Genomic DNA, 16,510 nt, shown 5'->3' on the forward strand with positions numbered 1-16,510 from the left:
ATGCGAGATATAGAAAATTGAGATTTCTTGAAGGGGTATATTCACAAAAAAGTAGCCAAGAAATATTTTGGCCGTACCCTACCCTGTACTTATGCAAATCTAATTCCGTTTGTTTTGTAGGAATGATAGAAAGTAGAACCTTAATTTTTTTTGGCAACCTTTTTTTTATTAGTACTTGGAATGTTAGAAGCCTTTATGATCATAATTCCTAGCCTAAAGAGAAAAAGAACAAAGAGATCCATACTAAAAGGAATGAATGATCACATTCCTTTTGCTTAATATGCATGATTTAGTGCATTTTCTCCCAGTTTAGAGTGCTTTTAGAGGTAATGTTTCGCTTCTCTTAAAGTTTAAACCTTTTTCTTTCCTTCTCTGATTTAAAGTACTTGGAATGTTAGGAGCTTTTCCAATCATAATCCCTAACAAGAAGAGAATAAGAACAAAGAGATGCATACTAAAAGGTATGAATGATCACCTTTCTTTTGCTAGTGTATTCATGACTTGGTTGCATTTTCTCTCAGTTTAACGTGCTTTCAGAGGTAATGTTTCACTTTTTTTTTTTTTTTTTAAGTTTTAACCTTTTTTTCTTTTCTTTTTCCTACTTTGATTTAAAGTACTTGGAATGTTAAGAGCTTTTATGATAAAAAATCCATATTCAGAAGAAAAAAGAACAAAGAGATACATAATATAAGGTATGAATTACCACTTCTTTTTTGCTTGTGTATGCATGATCTAGTGGATTTTCTCTCAGTTTAGAGTGATTTTAGAGGTAATGTTTTACTTCTTTTAAAGTTTAAACTTTTTTTCCATTTTTTCTTGCTCTGATTCAAAGTACTTGGAAAGTTTGGAGCTTTTTTGGCCATAATCCCTATTTTGCTAGGCCTAATTTTGTGAAAAAAAATGAAGGTTTTACCTTTTCACATTCAGTGAAACAAACAGAGTTGGATTTAGATGAGTATAGGGTAAAGTACGACCAAAATATTTTCCAGCTACTATTTTGTGAATATACCCTATTAAGGAAATCTCGATTTCCTATATCCCGCATTAGAACTAACTTTTGACCATGAATACTATTGATTTTGTAATTTCGGTAAACATGAAAGTTGTAGCCCTACTTAATTTTGCCAAAGAATCAAGGTTCTACATTTTAGTATTCCTACAAAACAAACTAGATTGGATTTGGATGAGTATAGGGTAGGTATATTTCCTGGCTACTTTTTTCAAGAATATTTCAATTTCCTTGCATTGGGACAAACTTTTGACGATGAAGACGATCAATTTTGAAATTTTGTTAAACATGAAAGTTGTAGCCCTACATCCAAATTTAAAAAAAAAAAAAAAGAACGTTATACCTTCTAGGATTCATACAAAACAAACATAATCAAATTTGGAGGAGTATTGTGTAAGGTATGATCAAAATATCTCCCTCGCCAGATTAGAAGTGACCCTTCTCATCTTGTTTTTTTTTTTTTTTAATCTCAAGTGTTGCACTATGCGGATTTCATGCGACTTGTTTTTTTTTTTTTTTTTTTTTTTAATTTGGCTCACTATTTGGATAGTGTGTGTTCTCTATTTCTTTCAGTGGGTATGACTCATGATACCATGACAATAATCATATTGTTCTATCTAAAAACGAATTAGTGATTATTAGAGTTACCCATGTTTTTATAAATGTCTCAATATTCTTACACTTGTTCCATATGGGACACCATTCTTCAATATGTGTTTGTTCATTAGTTTGTTTTTTTAGGTATAATAACTTCTTTAAACAATTATTACTACTTTTTTTAAGTTCTAATTTGCAATTATTCGAATATATAATTCAGGCTTGCCATGCTAAATACCTAATGCCCTGTACATATAATTTAATTTAACTGAGAAAAACTCAAAAATCTTGCTCAAACCAGATATAAGAATAAATATAATTTCGATCAAAAGAGTCTATAACATACACCTTATTATTCGCACATATATAATAAACACACGGAAAAAAATGTGACTATAAAAACATATGAAATTAATCAATCTATGTCATCATGATTAATCTCATCAAGAATTACAATGAGTGATACTATGAAGGCGTAGTCGATGTTTGGATACACTGTCACCATGAAGTTGTGTTTGCCAAACAGGATGCTTTGGGCTGTATGCTTCTTATGCATCTGCAATTAAGTAAGATTATATATCATAAGTACTTTACATAAATCATTTAGTTATATATATATAAATGATCCTTTAATTATATATATAAAGAAATAGCTATCATTATAGATTAATTCTTACTTGGGCAACAATGGTAGAAGATTCTCCAGCATAGACGACACAGGAGCGTTCGAACCAACTTCCTTTAACCTTGAAATCACAAACTTCTTCTTTTGTGTTATTTGCTAAGAACACATCCAATTTGGCCTTCATTTGGATCAAAGAAGACCTTTTTGCGCTAAATAGCAAGTCTCTTGAGTCAGTGCTATCACCCCTAAATACTTGCCATCTTTCATGAGCTGACAGCAGCTGCATATACACATACATACATACATTTATTCAATAATAATAATAATAATTGAATTTTTATCATGTTTAGAAAGAAATGTACTTTATATTTGACTTTATGTATTATATATTAGGTTTAGAGTTTGTTATACCCAGATTTCGAGCTGTAGAAAATATGACCTCGAAAGCTGAGTTCGCATTAAATGGTCTCGTGAGGGTTAAGGGTATGCTCTACGATTGTAAATCGGAGCCTGCAAAGTGTGATACAGACCTCGAATATGGTGACCTCGAAATGATCTCGATCTCGAAGGATAGCTCTGTGAGCCCCTCATCTTCAGAAGCAACTTCGGAGCAGGGATCTCGAGCTCGATATGCCATCTCGAAAGAAATGTAAGCTCGGGAAGTGTCAGCGGCTCGCACAATGACGTGAAGCCTTGGAGATACGCAATGACTACCTTGAATGTCTACAAGTGTTGTAGATATGGGATATGATCCTCATTTATTAATGTAAATCCCCAAGAATCGTGGGATATTATTTGGTCAGTTATGCGTTTCCTGGTCTTCAGGGACGTTTCCTTTTATATCTGATTATAGGCATTTAAAGCTATTTATTTTATTCACAAAAGAGTAACTACCCAAAATATGTGGGATAGTATTCTGCATCCTTCTCTATAAATAGAGAAGGCATGCACCATTGTAAAGGATCGAATTTCTGATTCTTGAGAGAAAACTCTGGAGAATTCATGCTAAAGGATTGTTCAGAGATAATCTTGAGATTAATAACAGAGACTCGTGGACTAGGCAGATTTAACTGCTGAACCACGTAAAAACCGCGTGTCTGATTCGTTTGTTTGTTTTAGCCATTGTCTTTAATTGTTTGCGTGCTCTCTTCTTTTATCTGTTGACGAAAAGCGGCGTCAACAGTTTGGTGCTTTCATTGAGAGCCTCAAGCATCCATCCCTGAGAGATTCATGGCTACAAACAATCAGAACACTCCTGAAGAAAATTACCCAAGGCGTCCTGGAAAACAGCCAATGGAGAACCCGGACGCTGATGAAAGGAGTGGGTCCTCTGATTCCCGGGGACCACCTCCACAACCAAGGGATGAGGACATGTACTATAACCCTGAGCGTTATGTCCCTATTGTAGAATTGGAGAATCGGCAGCTGAAACAACTGCTGGCAGATGCCAACAAACGTAACGAGGAGTTGACTAGGATAGCCGCGGAGGCGCAGGTGGCTCAGCCCCCACCTCCGCGCGAAGACCGAGCCCCTCCTCCAAGGGACGTACACGTTCCTCCCCGGAAGCCCCGTGGACGTCCACGAAAAAATGCTAACACAAGGAGGCCAGCTCAGCCTCCAGCACCAACAGAGCCATCTGCTCCTTCTAGGCCTCAGAGGAGTACCCGAGCTCGGGTCCCGCCTAATCCACCTGTGGAAGTGCCTGCAGGAACTGAGAACAACCAAGCTCCTGTCGAGGCTCGGACTCAGGTTCCTGGTAGCGCACCAAACGCAACCGGCCCATCTCGGGCAAATTCTGGACCTTCCAGGCTGAGGCAAGGACGGCAACCACCGTCACCTATACGGTTTCCTCCGTCTCCCATAAGATATCCTTCACCTCCCCGCAGGAACGCTCAACCTGGTCGAGATCAGGATCAAGGGCGTACAGGGGAGAGACAAGGAAACGGGGAGAGGTTCCAGGGGCGGAAAGGCGCGCCATCCGAGAGAAGTCAGACGTCCCGATCTCGTACTGCAGTGACGAGGCGACGTAGAAAGGATCCACCACGAAATGACCGATCGATGAGTTTCACTAGCGATGAGTCCGGAGAAACAAGGTCTGTCAGTAAACACGACCGGGGTCGTAAAAATACTGGGAATCACAAGAGCCATCCCGACCTGCGCAATCACCTGAATCAGAGCAGGGGAAAGGGAGATCAGACAAACCCGGATCTTAGGAATCATCTGAATGGGCGTAGAGATCCCTCACGGAGACGCGAGCCTGGGATCGCGATTAATGACTATCAATTCCAAACGCCGCCTAAGGACCCAGTACAAGAAAGGATCGATCAGCTCGAAAAAGCCTTTAGGCTTTTGAAGAATGAGCGAGGAAACGGTCGATATGAGGACTCTGATGAGGAACTCGAGCCGTTTGCTCCCAATATTTCTAACACTCAGTTCCCCCAAGGGTTCCGGATTCCTCACGTCCCAGCGTTTGAAGGAAAAACCGACCCATGCAGCCATCTGAGTACATTCAACACTATTATGAGAGCTAGTAACGTAGGTTACGAGCTCAGATGTATGTTGTTTCCAACATCATTGGCCGGGCCTGCCAAGAGTTGGTTCGAGAAGTACAAGAGACATTCTATAACTTCGTGGGATCAATTGTCTAGAGACTTCAAGAAGCAGTTCCGGGCTATGGTGGGAGTCAGACCCGAAGCATCCACTTTGACTAACGTCCGACAACAACCAGGCGAAACACTAAAGAGCTACCTGACAAGATTTAATCTAGAGGTCGCCCGAGCTCGTGACGTGGATGACAGCGGGCACTTGATGGCCATCCGAGCTGGTGTTTTACCCGGGAGTGCACTTTGGGATGACATACAAGGGAAACCGGTGAGGTCGATAACCGAGTTTAACAGACGGGCGCAGAAATTTGTTAATCTAGAGGAAGCGAGGTCAACACTCAAAGCGACCTCGCAGACCGAAACTACAACGATAAACATTAACTCCGCCTCAACCTCGGTTGACCCTCTAGTTACACAGCCTGCCTCGGAGAATCCTTCCAAGAGAAAAAAAAGCGAGGGAAATAATCCCGAGGCTGATGGAGGAAAGAAGAAAAAAGGAGAAAGATATTTCTCCGTATATAAAGTGCATACCGAGCTCAACGAGTCCCGGGAAAACATATACCTGGCTAATGAAAACCAGGTCCCCTTCAGGCGACCGGATCCTATGAGGAATCAAAAGTCCAAGAGGGACTCCAGCAAGTATTGTCGATTTCATAGGGACACCGGCCACACAACTGATGAGTGCCGACAGCTCAAGGACGAGATCGAAGGATTGATCTCGAGAGGTTATTTCCGGCAGTATGTCAAAAACCAGAATACTGGACAGGCTACTGCCAGCCAGAGAGTAGCCGCGCTTCCGGCAACACAGAATAATAACTCCCGATCTCGGGATGAGGATAGGCCTCCACCGATAGATGGAGAGGACGTAATAACCATCTCGGGAGGTCCTCATCTCGCAGGAGGGGGCAGAAATGCTCAAAAACGATATGTGAATGAGCTAAAGACAGGGGACGGGTCTCCATATGAACCCGAACCAAGGGCACCAAAAAGCCAAAGGGTTGAGACTCAGCCTATAACCTTCACCGAGGAGGATGCCTCTCACGTCCAGTTCCCTCATCATGATCCACTCGTCATCACCCTACAGCTTGCCAACAAAAGAGTGCGCCGAGTTCTCATAGACAATGGGAGCTCAGTTAACATTCTTTATAAAGCAACCCTAGAGAAAATGGGGCTCTCCCTTCGCGACCTGAGGGCTTGTGCAACCACTTTGTACGGCTTTTCTGGAGAAGGAACCGCTTGTATGGGGTCCATTGAACTCCCTGTGACCTTGGGAGACTATCCAGTCTCGGTGACCAAGATGATGGAGTTCGTGGTAGTAGAGTTACCATCTGCCTACAATGTATTGCTCGGGAGACCCGCCCTGGTCGGGCTGGGGGCAGTTTCATCTGTAAGGCATCTAGCCCTTAAGTTCCCAACTCCAAGCGGGGTCGGAACATTGAAAGGAGATCAACTGGCAGGAAGGGAGTGCTACAGCATTTCCTTAAGGGGAAAGAAACAAACAAGCGCGCAAGCACTTGTTGTCATACAGTATAAAGACGGGACAGTTCTAAAAATTGACGAGGAGATCGATCCAAGGATTGAAGAGAAGATTGACCTCCAACCTTTGGAGGAGCTCGAAGAGGTTCAGCTCGATGAATCTAGTCCCTCGAAAAAGGTGAAGGTCGGGAAACACCTCCTAGACGAATCAAAATAGCAATTAATTTGCTTTCTGAAGAAAAACCAGGATGTCTTCGCGTGGTCCCACTCTGACATGGTGGGAATAAGCCCTAATATAGCGAGCCACGCATTGAATATAAACAAAAGCTTTCCTCCGAAGCAGCAAAAGCGAAGGCAGATGGATGAAGACAGAAAGAAAGCACTAAAGGAGGAGGTGGACAGGCTGAAAGCAAATAATTTTATAAGGGACGCTTTTTACCCTGATTGGGTGGCCAATCCAGTGTTGGTCCCGAAACCCAATGGGACATGGAGGACGTGCATTGACTACTCAGACCTCAACAAGGCCTGCCCGAAAGACTGTTTTCCCCTACCGAGAATTGATCAGCTCGTGGATGCCACGGCGGGGCATGGTCTGATGTCATTCATGGATGCCTATTCTGGATATAACCAGATTCCCATGCATGCCCCCGACCAAGAGCATACAAGCTTCATTATGGATAAAGGGCTCTACTGCTACAATGTCATGCCATTCGGACTCAAGAATGCCGGAGCAACGTACCAGCGGCTCGTAAACATGATGTTCTCAGAGCAAATAGGGAACAACATGGAAGTTTATGTTGACGACATGCTCGTAAAGTCTCAACTTAACAAGAACCATGTTGATGACCTCGAAGAGTGCTTTGGCGTGCTCAGAAAGTACAACATGAAGTTGAATCCTCAGAAGTGCACTTTTGGGGTGTCTTCAGGGAAATTTCTGGGTTTCATTGTCAACTCTCGTGGAATCGAGGCTAATCCCGATAAAATAAAGGCCCTGATTGATATGCCGTCACCTCGGAAGCATAAAGATGTTCAAAGCTTGACTGGCAGGATGGCAGCTCTGGGCAGGTTCATTTCGAAGTCAACGGACCGTGGTCTCCCGTTCTTCAACTTATTGAAAGGAAGTAAAAAGTTCGAATGGACAGACGAGTGCGAGCTAGCCTTTCAAGAGTTAAAAAGGCACTTGGCCGAACCACCTATCCTATCGAAACCTGAGACGGGAGAAGTACTGTTCTTATATCTCTCAACAACTGAACACGCGATAAGCGCGGTGCTCGTCCGAGAGGAAGAGAGAATACAGAAACCCGTCTACTATATCAGTAAAAGATTACTGGGGGCAGAGTCAAGGTATCCACTGATGGAGAAGCTCGCCCTCAGTCTGATCCACTCATCTCGAAAGCTCCGCCCTTACTTTCAGGCACATCCTATCCATGTACTGACAGATCAACCACTAAGGCAAGTCTCGTCGAAACCAGAGGCGTCTGGTCGACTCCTTAAGTGGGCTGTTGAGCTCGGACAATTCGAGATCACCTACCATCCGAGAACAACCATTAAGGCACAAGCGTTGGCAGATTTTATAGTAGAATGCACCGGTACAGCCGACGACGAAGTAACAACCACGGCCCACGAGCTATGGAAACTTTACGTCGACGGGTCGTCAAATGAAAATGGAGCGGGGGCAGGAGTTATTCTGATCACCCCTGCAGGGAGCAAATTTCACTCTGCATTAAGATTCGGCTTTAAAGCATCTAATAATGAAGCTGAGTACGAGGCTTTACTGGCGGGACTACGAATAGCAAAGGAACTCAAGGCCAGAGCTATACATTGCTACAGCGACTCCCAGCTCGTAGTTAATCAAATCTTGGGAGAATATCAGGCTCGTGGCACAAAAATGGCAGCTTATCTGGAGAAGGCAAAGTACGCATTGGAGTTTTTTGAGTTTTATGCAATCGAACAAGTTCCCCGAGAACAAAACTCAAATGCAGATGCCTTAGCTCGGCTCGCCACTTCCACTGAAAATGAGGAGCTGAATGTTGTACCCATAGAACATCTGTCAGCGCCCAGCATTACTGAGTCAGACAAGGAAGATGTGTGCATGATCGAGACAGAACCGACCTGGATGAGCCCGATCGTTGAATACCTCGAAAATGGAATTCTTCCCAAAGATCGAAGTCAGGCTCGGAAACTAATGTATCAACTTCCTCGTTACACCATCCTGGATGGAAGGCTATACAGAAGAGGGTATTCCATGCCATTGCTCAGATGCGTGACTCCCCCCGAGGCAAAGAAGATTATTAGAGAAGTTCATGAAGGGTTTTGCGGAGATCATACTGGGGGGCACAGCCTATCCAAGAAAATTATACGCCAAGGATATTTCTGGCCAACCATTAAGACGGATTCTTTCGAGTTCGTGAAAAAATGCGACAAGTGCCAGAGATTTGCCACGATACCCCGAGCTCCACCTTCCGAACTAACCATGTTGACGTCCCCATGGCCTTTTGCGGTATGGGGCATCGACCTCATAGGCTCACTCCCAACTGGCAAAGGAGGAGTAAAGTATGCTGTGGTCGCGGTTGATTACTTCACAAAATGGACGGAGGCTGAACCATTGGCGACCATAACTTCGAAGAAGATCCTGGATTTCGTGGTAAAGAACATCGTATGCCGATATGGAGTGCCAAGAAAGATTGTGTCTGACAACGGAACCCAGTTTGATTGCGACTTATTTTCCAACTTTTGTAACAAGAACGGTATAATAAAGAGCTTTTCGTCAGTGGCTCACCCTCAGGCGAACGGTCAGGTCGAAGCCGTTAATAAAACTCTCAAGAGTTCCTTGAAGAAAAAGTTGGAAGAAGCAAAGGGACGATGGCCTGAGGAATTACCCCAAGTCCTTTGGGGATATAGAACTACAGCTCGGACATCAACTGGGCATACCCCGTTTTCTCTAGCATACGGCTGCGAGGCAATGTTGCCCATTGAGGTCGAAATTCCGACAATTCGAACTCAGATTTACGACCAAAGTTCCAATCATACTCAGCTCGAAGAAACCCTAGACTTGATCGAAGAAAAAAGGGAGGAGGCTCAGCTGAGAAATGCTGCTTACCAGCAACGAACAACAAGATATTTCAATAAAAGGGTCCGAAGTCGAAAGTTCGGAGTAGGAGACCTGATTTTGAGACGAGTATTCTTAGCAACCCGAGATCCAGCAGCAGGAGTACTCGGGCCAAACTGGGAAGGACCATACCAGATAGAATCAGTCATCCGCCCTGGCGTATACAAACTTGCGAGATTAGATGGGAACCTCATACCACGAGCATGGAATGGCGAACACCTTAGACCATATTATCAATAGTGTAGGAAGTGTCGCCCGTAACCATGATTTTCTGTACTTAGTTTGTTTTTGAATTTCAAATAAAGGGTCTACTTTGTTTCACATGTAACTTATTTTTATTTTTGCAATCTCTCTTAATTTAATAACCTATGGTCACACTCATAGGATATTAAGGGGGCAACATTGGTATACATACCTCTAGCTTTAAAAAGAAAAAAAAAATATACAATACAAAAAGTATTTGGATACAACCAAATACGCGAGCTAAGATAGTTCGGACTTAACCGAATTATAAAAAACAAAAAAGTATTTGGATATAACCAAATACGCGAGTTCAGATAGTTCGGACTTAACCGAGCGAGCTTAGATAGTTCGGACTTAACCGAATTATAAAAAACATTAAGTATTTGGAAATAACCAAGTATGCGGGCTTAGATAGTTCGGACATTACCGAGCTACCAAAAACCAAAAACGTTTGGAATTAACCAGATGTGCAAGCATAACAGGTTTGGAACAAACCAGCCAAATTATCGATCAATGATGAATGGGAGCCTAAACCCGTCACAAAATATGTCGAGATCGAGGCTGGAACATCTTAAAATAGTTTCGAACTCATAACCTCGGAGCTAAGATACTAAGGATGAGGGAAAGTGACTAAAAAGATGAACCAAATCATTCATATTACATGCCATATAAGTACTTTTCAGTTCATGGTTACAGTAATGTCCGACCTTGATAAATAACGAGGTTGGAAACGGATAAATCGAATAAACTATGCATGAATGCATCGAATTTCGAGCCTAAATCCAAACTATGTTTGTATGCATAAATAAACATAACCGGTCCATCAATTATAAAAATATGCAAAATATTTCGAACCAAGAAATGTAAGTATATAAAAGAATAATAAAGGGAATTGTATCAGCCCCGTGGGCACAAGTTGAAATAATTACAGAAATAATGGGACGCAGCCCCGAAAACTGATCTCCCCGAGGTCAGATTCAAAGAAGAGGAGTCTCCTTGGCCTTCTCAGCATCAGTGGCACCGGACCCCTCAGGACGAATAGCATGACTATCCTCCTGAGCTCCCTCCGAAACAGTACTCGGAGTAGCTTTATCCTTCTCAAGCTGGTCAGCCTCTTCCTTCTCGAGCCGGGCATTCCATCGTTCGAGGAAGGACGCCTCGAGGGGACCCAAAAAACTGGTGTCCAGTTCTTCGTTATAGGCCCACATCCAGTACATGGCTGAATCGACCGCCGTTTCCTTCTTTTCTTTGAACTCAGCAGTAAGGCGGGTTTTGATATCCTCCATGAGGTCGAGGGTGACGGCCTTGTCTTCCTCGAGCTTCTTGTTGGTCTCCCGAAGCTGGATGTTGTCTTTCTTCTGCTCCTCGAGTTCGTTTTTCAGCTTTCCGAGCTCCTTGGCCATTTCCTCACGCTCCTTAACCACTGCCTCGAGCTTAGCATTCACTGCCTTCAGGTCGTCATTCGCTTTAAGGTGGAGGTCCCTCTCCTCTTGGGCGAGGGTCCTGCTCGTATGGACCTCGTTGTTCAGCTCATAATTAAGCTGGGCAGTGAAAGCAAGAGCCTGAAAAAAGGAAGAAACCATCATTAGCCTCGAGACAGCATGAATGTAAGCAAAGGGAATATATAGGATACTTACCGCGGCAGTGTGCTCGATACTCTTCTCGTACAGGACAGTGCGGTCCCGAGTGCCAGTTAGACACTGCCACTGAGGAGCCTCAAAATTGCCGTAGCTCTGGCCAATCCGGGACATTACATCCGAGATCAGCATAGACCCGTGAGGACCGGCAGCATTATCCACCACATACGAATCCATATGGGTGGAAATAGTTAGCTTCTGGGCTCGGGAAGCAGAAGGTCTTTTGGCGAGCTGGGTAGAAGGCATTTGACCCGCCACAGGAGGTTGGGATTCAACCACGGCAGCGATATCAGTCTGCGAGGCCGGCGCCACCACAGGGACGACGACCTGCGAGGGTGGTATCGTCATGGGGACGTTAGTCTGGCCAGTCGACGCAGCAGCAGAGCTCGAAGCCGGCGGGGGAGGAGGAGGCGTTTTCCTGGATCTCTTGGAGCTTTTCCCAGGCTGACTGGTTGTCAGTCCCCTTGCCCTGGGGCGCTTGCTCCTCTTGGCACCCGCATTGTCGATGAGGGCGTCGAGGTCGGAGTCCATGTTGCCTGCACAAGTCATCACAGTGAGTCAGTGAAAGAAATACAAGTTACTCCAACACTATATAGAGTGGTGAAAGAAAAAACCTAACTGGAACTTTCCCCCGAGATCGAGCTTGGGGACCATGAAATTCCCCCGTCTTCAGAAGAGGCGGGGGGAGGGCCTTCCCTATAAGTTGGTGATAACCTCGAAAGGTCCCTATAGTCATTGGTCCCATACTGCACAGCTATCCCATTCCACATCTCGTCTGTGGTATACATAGTGTCATATTTCCCGAGCCCACTATCAAACCTATGGACACAGTCATCTACCCAACTCCATATATAGAAGTGATATCTATCCTGTGGGCACGAGACTAGTCTATTGGGCCTGTGTTTTAATAAAGTGGGAGACCACATTCGCGAAGTAGGAAGGGTTTTACCTCCATCAGAGTCCGAACCCGAGGCTTCATCATTTGCCTCGTTCCCTGACCGCGGACTTCTCGAGCGAATTGGGAGAGGTGTTTTCCTTTTCCTCCTCGGAGGAAGGATGCCTGTGGGCAAAGACACTTCCTCCCAGCGTTCGTATTTTTTACTGGACCAGTCAGAGGTTGACTGGCCCTGTCCCAACAAGCCACAAGCTCGAAGCTTGTCCTCATGTAACAGAAATGAAAGAGACCTCCTGCCATAAGGGAGTCGGAGCAGGCTCCCTCTGTGCTCCTTCATTGTCTCGTCGGGGGTGGGACGCTGAAAGTTAGCTGAAAGGCGAGATACACTTCAACTAAACATGGATACAAGGGCTAAAGATTCGAGCTCAAAAATAGAAAGTAACGAGAATACTTACGAATTCGCCTAAACGAACGATGTCGAGACGGGAACAGACCGTCTGTCCAGAAAAAAGCCCTTTTGAAGTCAGGGGGATGGTTCGGAAGGTCTTCAAAGATTTTTGTCTCTTTGGGATAGCTCGAAAGGTAGTAAAAACCATCTCCTCCCCGAGCTCGGGAGGGATTACTCTTCAAACAAAAGAGGTATAAAATCTCTTGGGGTGAAGGTCCTATCCACCCCAGCTCGTGGAATAAGGACCTCAGGGCAGACAGCACCCTGTATGAATTGGTGTTGAGTTGGAATGGAGCCAACCCAACGAAATCGGTGAAATCTCTGAAAAAGGACTTCAGGGGCAGCAAAGCTCCTGCCTTTAGGTGTTCCTGGCTCCAGGCCGCGTACTTCATACTGGAATCGCGGCCCCCAGGAGCGAAGCAGCTCCGTTCATGTCTTGTCGGAGCTCGGCAGTTCAGTGTGTCCAATGAGCTAAGGCCATGAAGGGCCAGGATGTCAGTTATCTGGTCGGAGGTGGTAACCGAGCTCTGGTAGAACTCGGCTTCAAACATCTCCCTCCTAGGCTGCGAAGACGAAGGCTCCGCCATTAAGGAAAACTGAAGTTCCCCCGGATAGTATGCTACCGTGACTTTTAACGCGGGGTCAAGGGGAACTGGCCTAGGTCCGGGGTTCGGCTCCGGATAGATGGCTTCCCGAAGGACTCTTCTCTTCTTTTCGATGACCTCGTCAATCTGGCGGCGATAGTGGGCTCGGATGTCTTCTTGCTCGCGTGCGATCTCGTACTCTTTAATCCGACGCTGGTTCCGGACAAAGACCGATTCCGGGCTCGGAGATTTGGGCTCGTAAGGGATTGCTCGTAATGACCCCCACCGTCTTTCCAGATTCTGTGACATCTAACGAGAAAGAAAAAATGGTGAGGGCCATGCATGCAAGGATCACGAACTCGATAAGATAAGCTCGGATAACTAAGGGCAAGAAACTAAATATTAAGACCCGAGCACGTGTTCCACAGGGAAGAAAAAGAACGTGGATGATTTTTTGAAAATCCCGAAGTTCAAGGGAAAGAAAGGTGGCGGTTAGCCAGGAAAGGGCTTTTTCGGGTTTCGTGTAATTGTCAAGAATAAGGGTTTTTACCCGAAAACTTGGTGTACAAGAATCATAGCCTAAAATCTTCAAAACCCAGAAAGTTGAAACCACATTCAAACGATTGAATCTGAATATAAACCAGAGACGAACTTCCAGAGTGAAAATCCAGAAAGCCTAAAAACCTATCGGTTCAAACCCTCCTATCGCATCATGCTAATAACGTAAACTAACATACACAGCCAGCACAATATAAAAGGAACAACAAAAATGGCGTACTTACACAGTAATGGGGAGTGCAGCGAAATCGTCGAGTGGAGAAGAGGTTGCAGGAAAGAACTCACTGAGTCGTACAAACCAGGATTCTTTTGTTTCTTCGGCCTGGAAAACATGCAATGAGCATGAACTGTGGTAAGAGGTTTAGGGAGTGTTTCTTTTTTCTGGTCTGTGATGAGAAAATGTGAAGAAGACGAAGAGGGAGTCTTGCATAAATAGGTGGGAAAACTGAATTAATCAGGAATGTTGATTGAAATCCTCATCAGATCGAATGGAGGGGAGTCGATGATGAGATAAGCGCCGAAAAGCTGTCAGACGAACGATCGTGGGCATGTTCCCAAGGTACTCAAGTACCTAAAGTGAGCAATACCCATCTGGCACGTGTCCGTTTTTAAGAGAGTGACAGTATGGTTCCCGAAAAAAGTAGTTCAAAAGTTTCCTTCTCTTAGGATTCGAACAAATACTTTTGAGGGGGAAAAATGTTATACCCAGATTTCGAGCTGTAGAAAATATGACCTCGAAAGCTGAGTTCGCATTAAATGGTCTCGTGAGGGTTAAGGGTATGCTCTACGATTGTAAATCGGAGCCTGCAAAGTGTGATACAGACCTCGAATATGGTGACCTCGAAATGATCTCGATCTCAAAGGATAGCTCTGTGAGCCCCTCATCTTCAGAAGCAACTTCGGAGCAGGGATCTCGAGCTCGATATGCCATCTCGAAAGAAATGTAAGCTCGGGAAGTGTCAGCGGCTCGCACAATGACGTGAAGCCTTGGAGATACGCAATGACTACCTTGAATGTCTACAAGTGTTGTAGATATGGGATATGATCCTCATTTATTAATGTAAATCCCCAAGAATCGTGGGATATTATTTGGTCAGTTATGCGTTTCCTGGTCTTCAGGGACGTTTCCTATTATATCTGATTATAGGCATTTAAAGCCATTTATTTTATTCACAAAAGAGTAACTACCCAAAATATGTGGGATAGTATTCTGCATCCTTCTCTATAAATAGAGAAGGCATGCACCATTGTAAAGGATCGAATTTCTGATTCTTGAGAGAAAACTCTGGAGAATTCATGCTAAAGGATTGTTCAGAGATAATCTTGAGATTAATAACAGAGACTCGTGGACTAGGCAGATTTAACTGCTGAACCACGTAAAAACCGCGTGTCTGATTCGTTTGTTTGTTTTAGCCATTATCTTTAATTGTTTGCGTGCTCTCTTCTTTTATCTGTTGACGAAAAGCGGCGTCAACAGAGTTAATATATTTTTCAACTTGAATCTTAAGATTAGTCGTCTGATCAATTCAATCACACGAATCAATTGATTAATGAACTAAATGGATTTATTCCGAACCCTATTTATCATATAGATATATATTTCCTACGATAACTAAATTAATCAGATTAATTATCAAATATATTATCCCAATCGTAATAATTCTAAAAAAAATTAAAATTAATATAAGATATATATAGAAGTGGTAAACACTAAAACGAAAAGAAAAAAAAAGTATTAACTACCTTCTCACGTAGAGTGATGATGGGACGTCCAGCTGCGTCGAGCAAGACTCGACGGTCACGGAGGCTCAATAAGAATCCTTTCACCTTAAAAATAAGGTTCCCATTAACGTCTGTTACTCCAAAGTTGCCGTCCGTTATCGTCAAAACCTTCTGGACGATCGCCAAATCCACGGGATAAGAGGCGCAGTACTGGGGCCCCACGATTGCGCCGCCGCCACCTTGAATTTGATTCAGGCACCGTTGGCTGGTAACCATAGGGTGCGCTCGGTTGTGCGTATGCCATCACCAAAAATCTCCTAGCTATATATATATAATATGTATGTATATGTTTATAATGGTGGAGAAGAGAATCTAGCTAGAGACTACAAGAACGTTAAATCACAATATATAAGTACGTATTATAACTTGTATAATTTGTGTTGTGATATTTGTAGAATATATATATATATATATGAGGGAAAAGCACGTATTTATATATATATTTATATAAATAGGTATTATGGACTAGCTTTCGTGGCCAAATAACTTGGTTTGTCCTTCGTGGAAGTGGATATGGAAGGACTAGTCTGAATTATATAACGTTAAGTAATAGTTTTAATTAAGAAGACTTCTTAGAATTTTAGACTTTTCTAATTTAAATACGCGTTGTATTTTTTTTTTAAAAATATTTACGTGTAAAAAGAATCATGTGTAAATTATATATAGCACTATAAATTAATAATTTTTTTAAAATACAGAATTTTACAAAAATTATAAAAATATGCATAACAGTGTGTAACAATTATTTAATCAACTCTTACAATTTTTTATTTAGTCTGTAAATGTTGTTTACAAAATGGTAACATATAGTTACAAGCTTATAAATTTTAGTTACAAATTTATAAACTTTGGTTACAAAAAACTGTATTGTTACAAATTTACAAACTTTGTTTTTTTAAAAAAATCGTATTTATGATTATGTCCCTTTGTATTTTTGTAATTTT

General features: G+C 43.2%; 1 protein-coding gene across 4 annotated transcripts; it reads right to left on the minus strand.

Annotated features, from left to right (window-relative positions):
• Nucleotides 1-1,902: 1,902 nt before the first annotated feature.
• On the minus strand, nt 1,903-15,937 carry LOC133800800 (protein LURP-one-related 10-like). 4 transcript variants are annotated; one of them, XM_062238867.1, is made up of 3 exons: nt 15,528-15,937; nt 2,284-2,511; nt 1,903-2,162 (listed from the first exon to the last, which is right to left on the minus strand). In XM_062238867.1, exons 1-3 carry the CDS (start codon nt 15,780-15,782, stop codon nt 2,022-2,024), a joined length of 624 nt encoding a protein of 207 aa, XP_062094851.1. In that variant the 5' UTR covers nt 15,783-15,937; the 3' UTR covers nt 1,903-2,021. The 4 variants fall into 4 exon arrangements, with proteins under 4 accessions (XP_062094851.1, XP_062094847.1, XP_062094848.1 ...); XM_062238863.1 differs by lacking the exons at nt 1,903-2,162; nt 2,284-2,511; nt 15,528-15,937 and adding exons at nt 10,297-11,224; nt 11,300-11,835; nt 11,919-13,005; XM_062238864.1 differs by lacking the exons at nt 1,903-2,162; nt 2,284-2,511 and adding exons at nt 10,308-11,224; nt 11,300-11,835 and having other exon boundaries at nt 15,528-15,666.
• Nucleotides 15,938-16,510: the final 573 nt, after the last annotated feature.

This window comes from Humulus lupulus, chromosome 9 (assembly GCF_963169125.1).
Source record: "Humulus lupulus chromosome 9, drHumLupu1.1, whole genome shotgun sequence".
Taxonomy (NCBI): Eukaryota; Viridiplantae; Streptophyta; class Magnoliopsida; order Rosales; family Cannabaceae; genus Humulus; species Humulus lupulus.

Bases quoted from the DNA above. Each gene is read 5' to 3' on its own strand.
- LOC133800800 (XM_062238863.1), bottom strand. From the start codon at position 12,531: ATGAAGGAGCACAGAGGGAGCCTGCTCCGACTCCCTTATGGCAGGAGG. The intron at 11,836-11,918 runs GTTAGGTTTTTT...TGACTTGTGCAG, and splicing joins GATCTCGGGGGAAAGTTCCA to GCAACATGGACTCCGACCTC. The intron at 11,225-11,299 runs GTAAGTATCCTA...TCCTTTTTTCAG, and splicing joins GTATCGAGCACACTGCCGCG to GCTCTTGCTTTCACTGCCCA.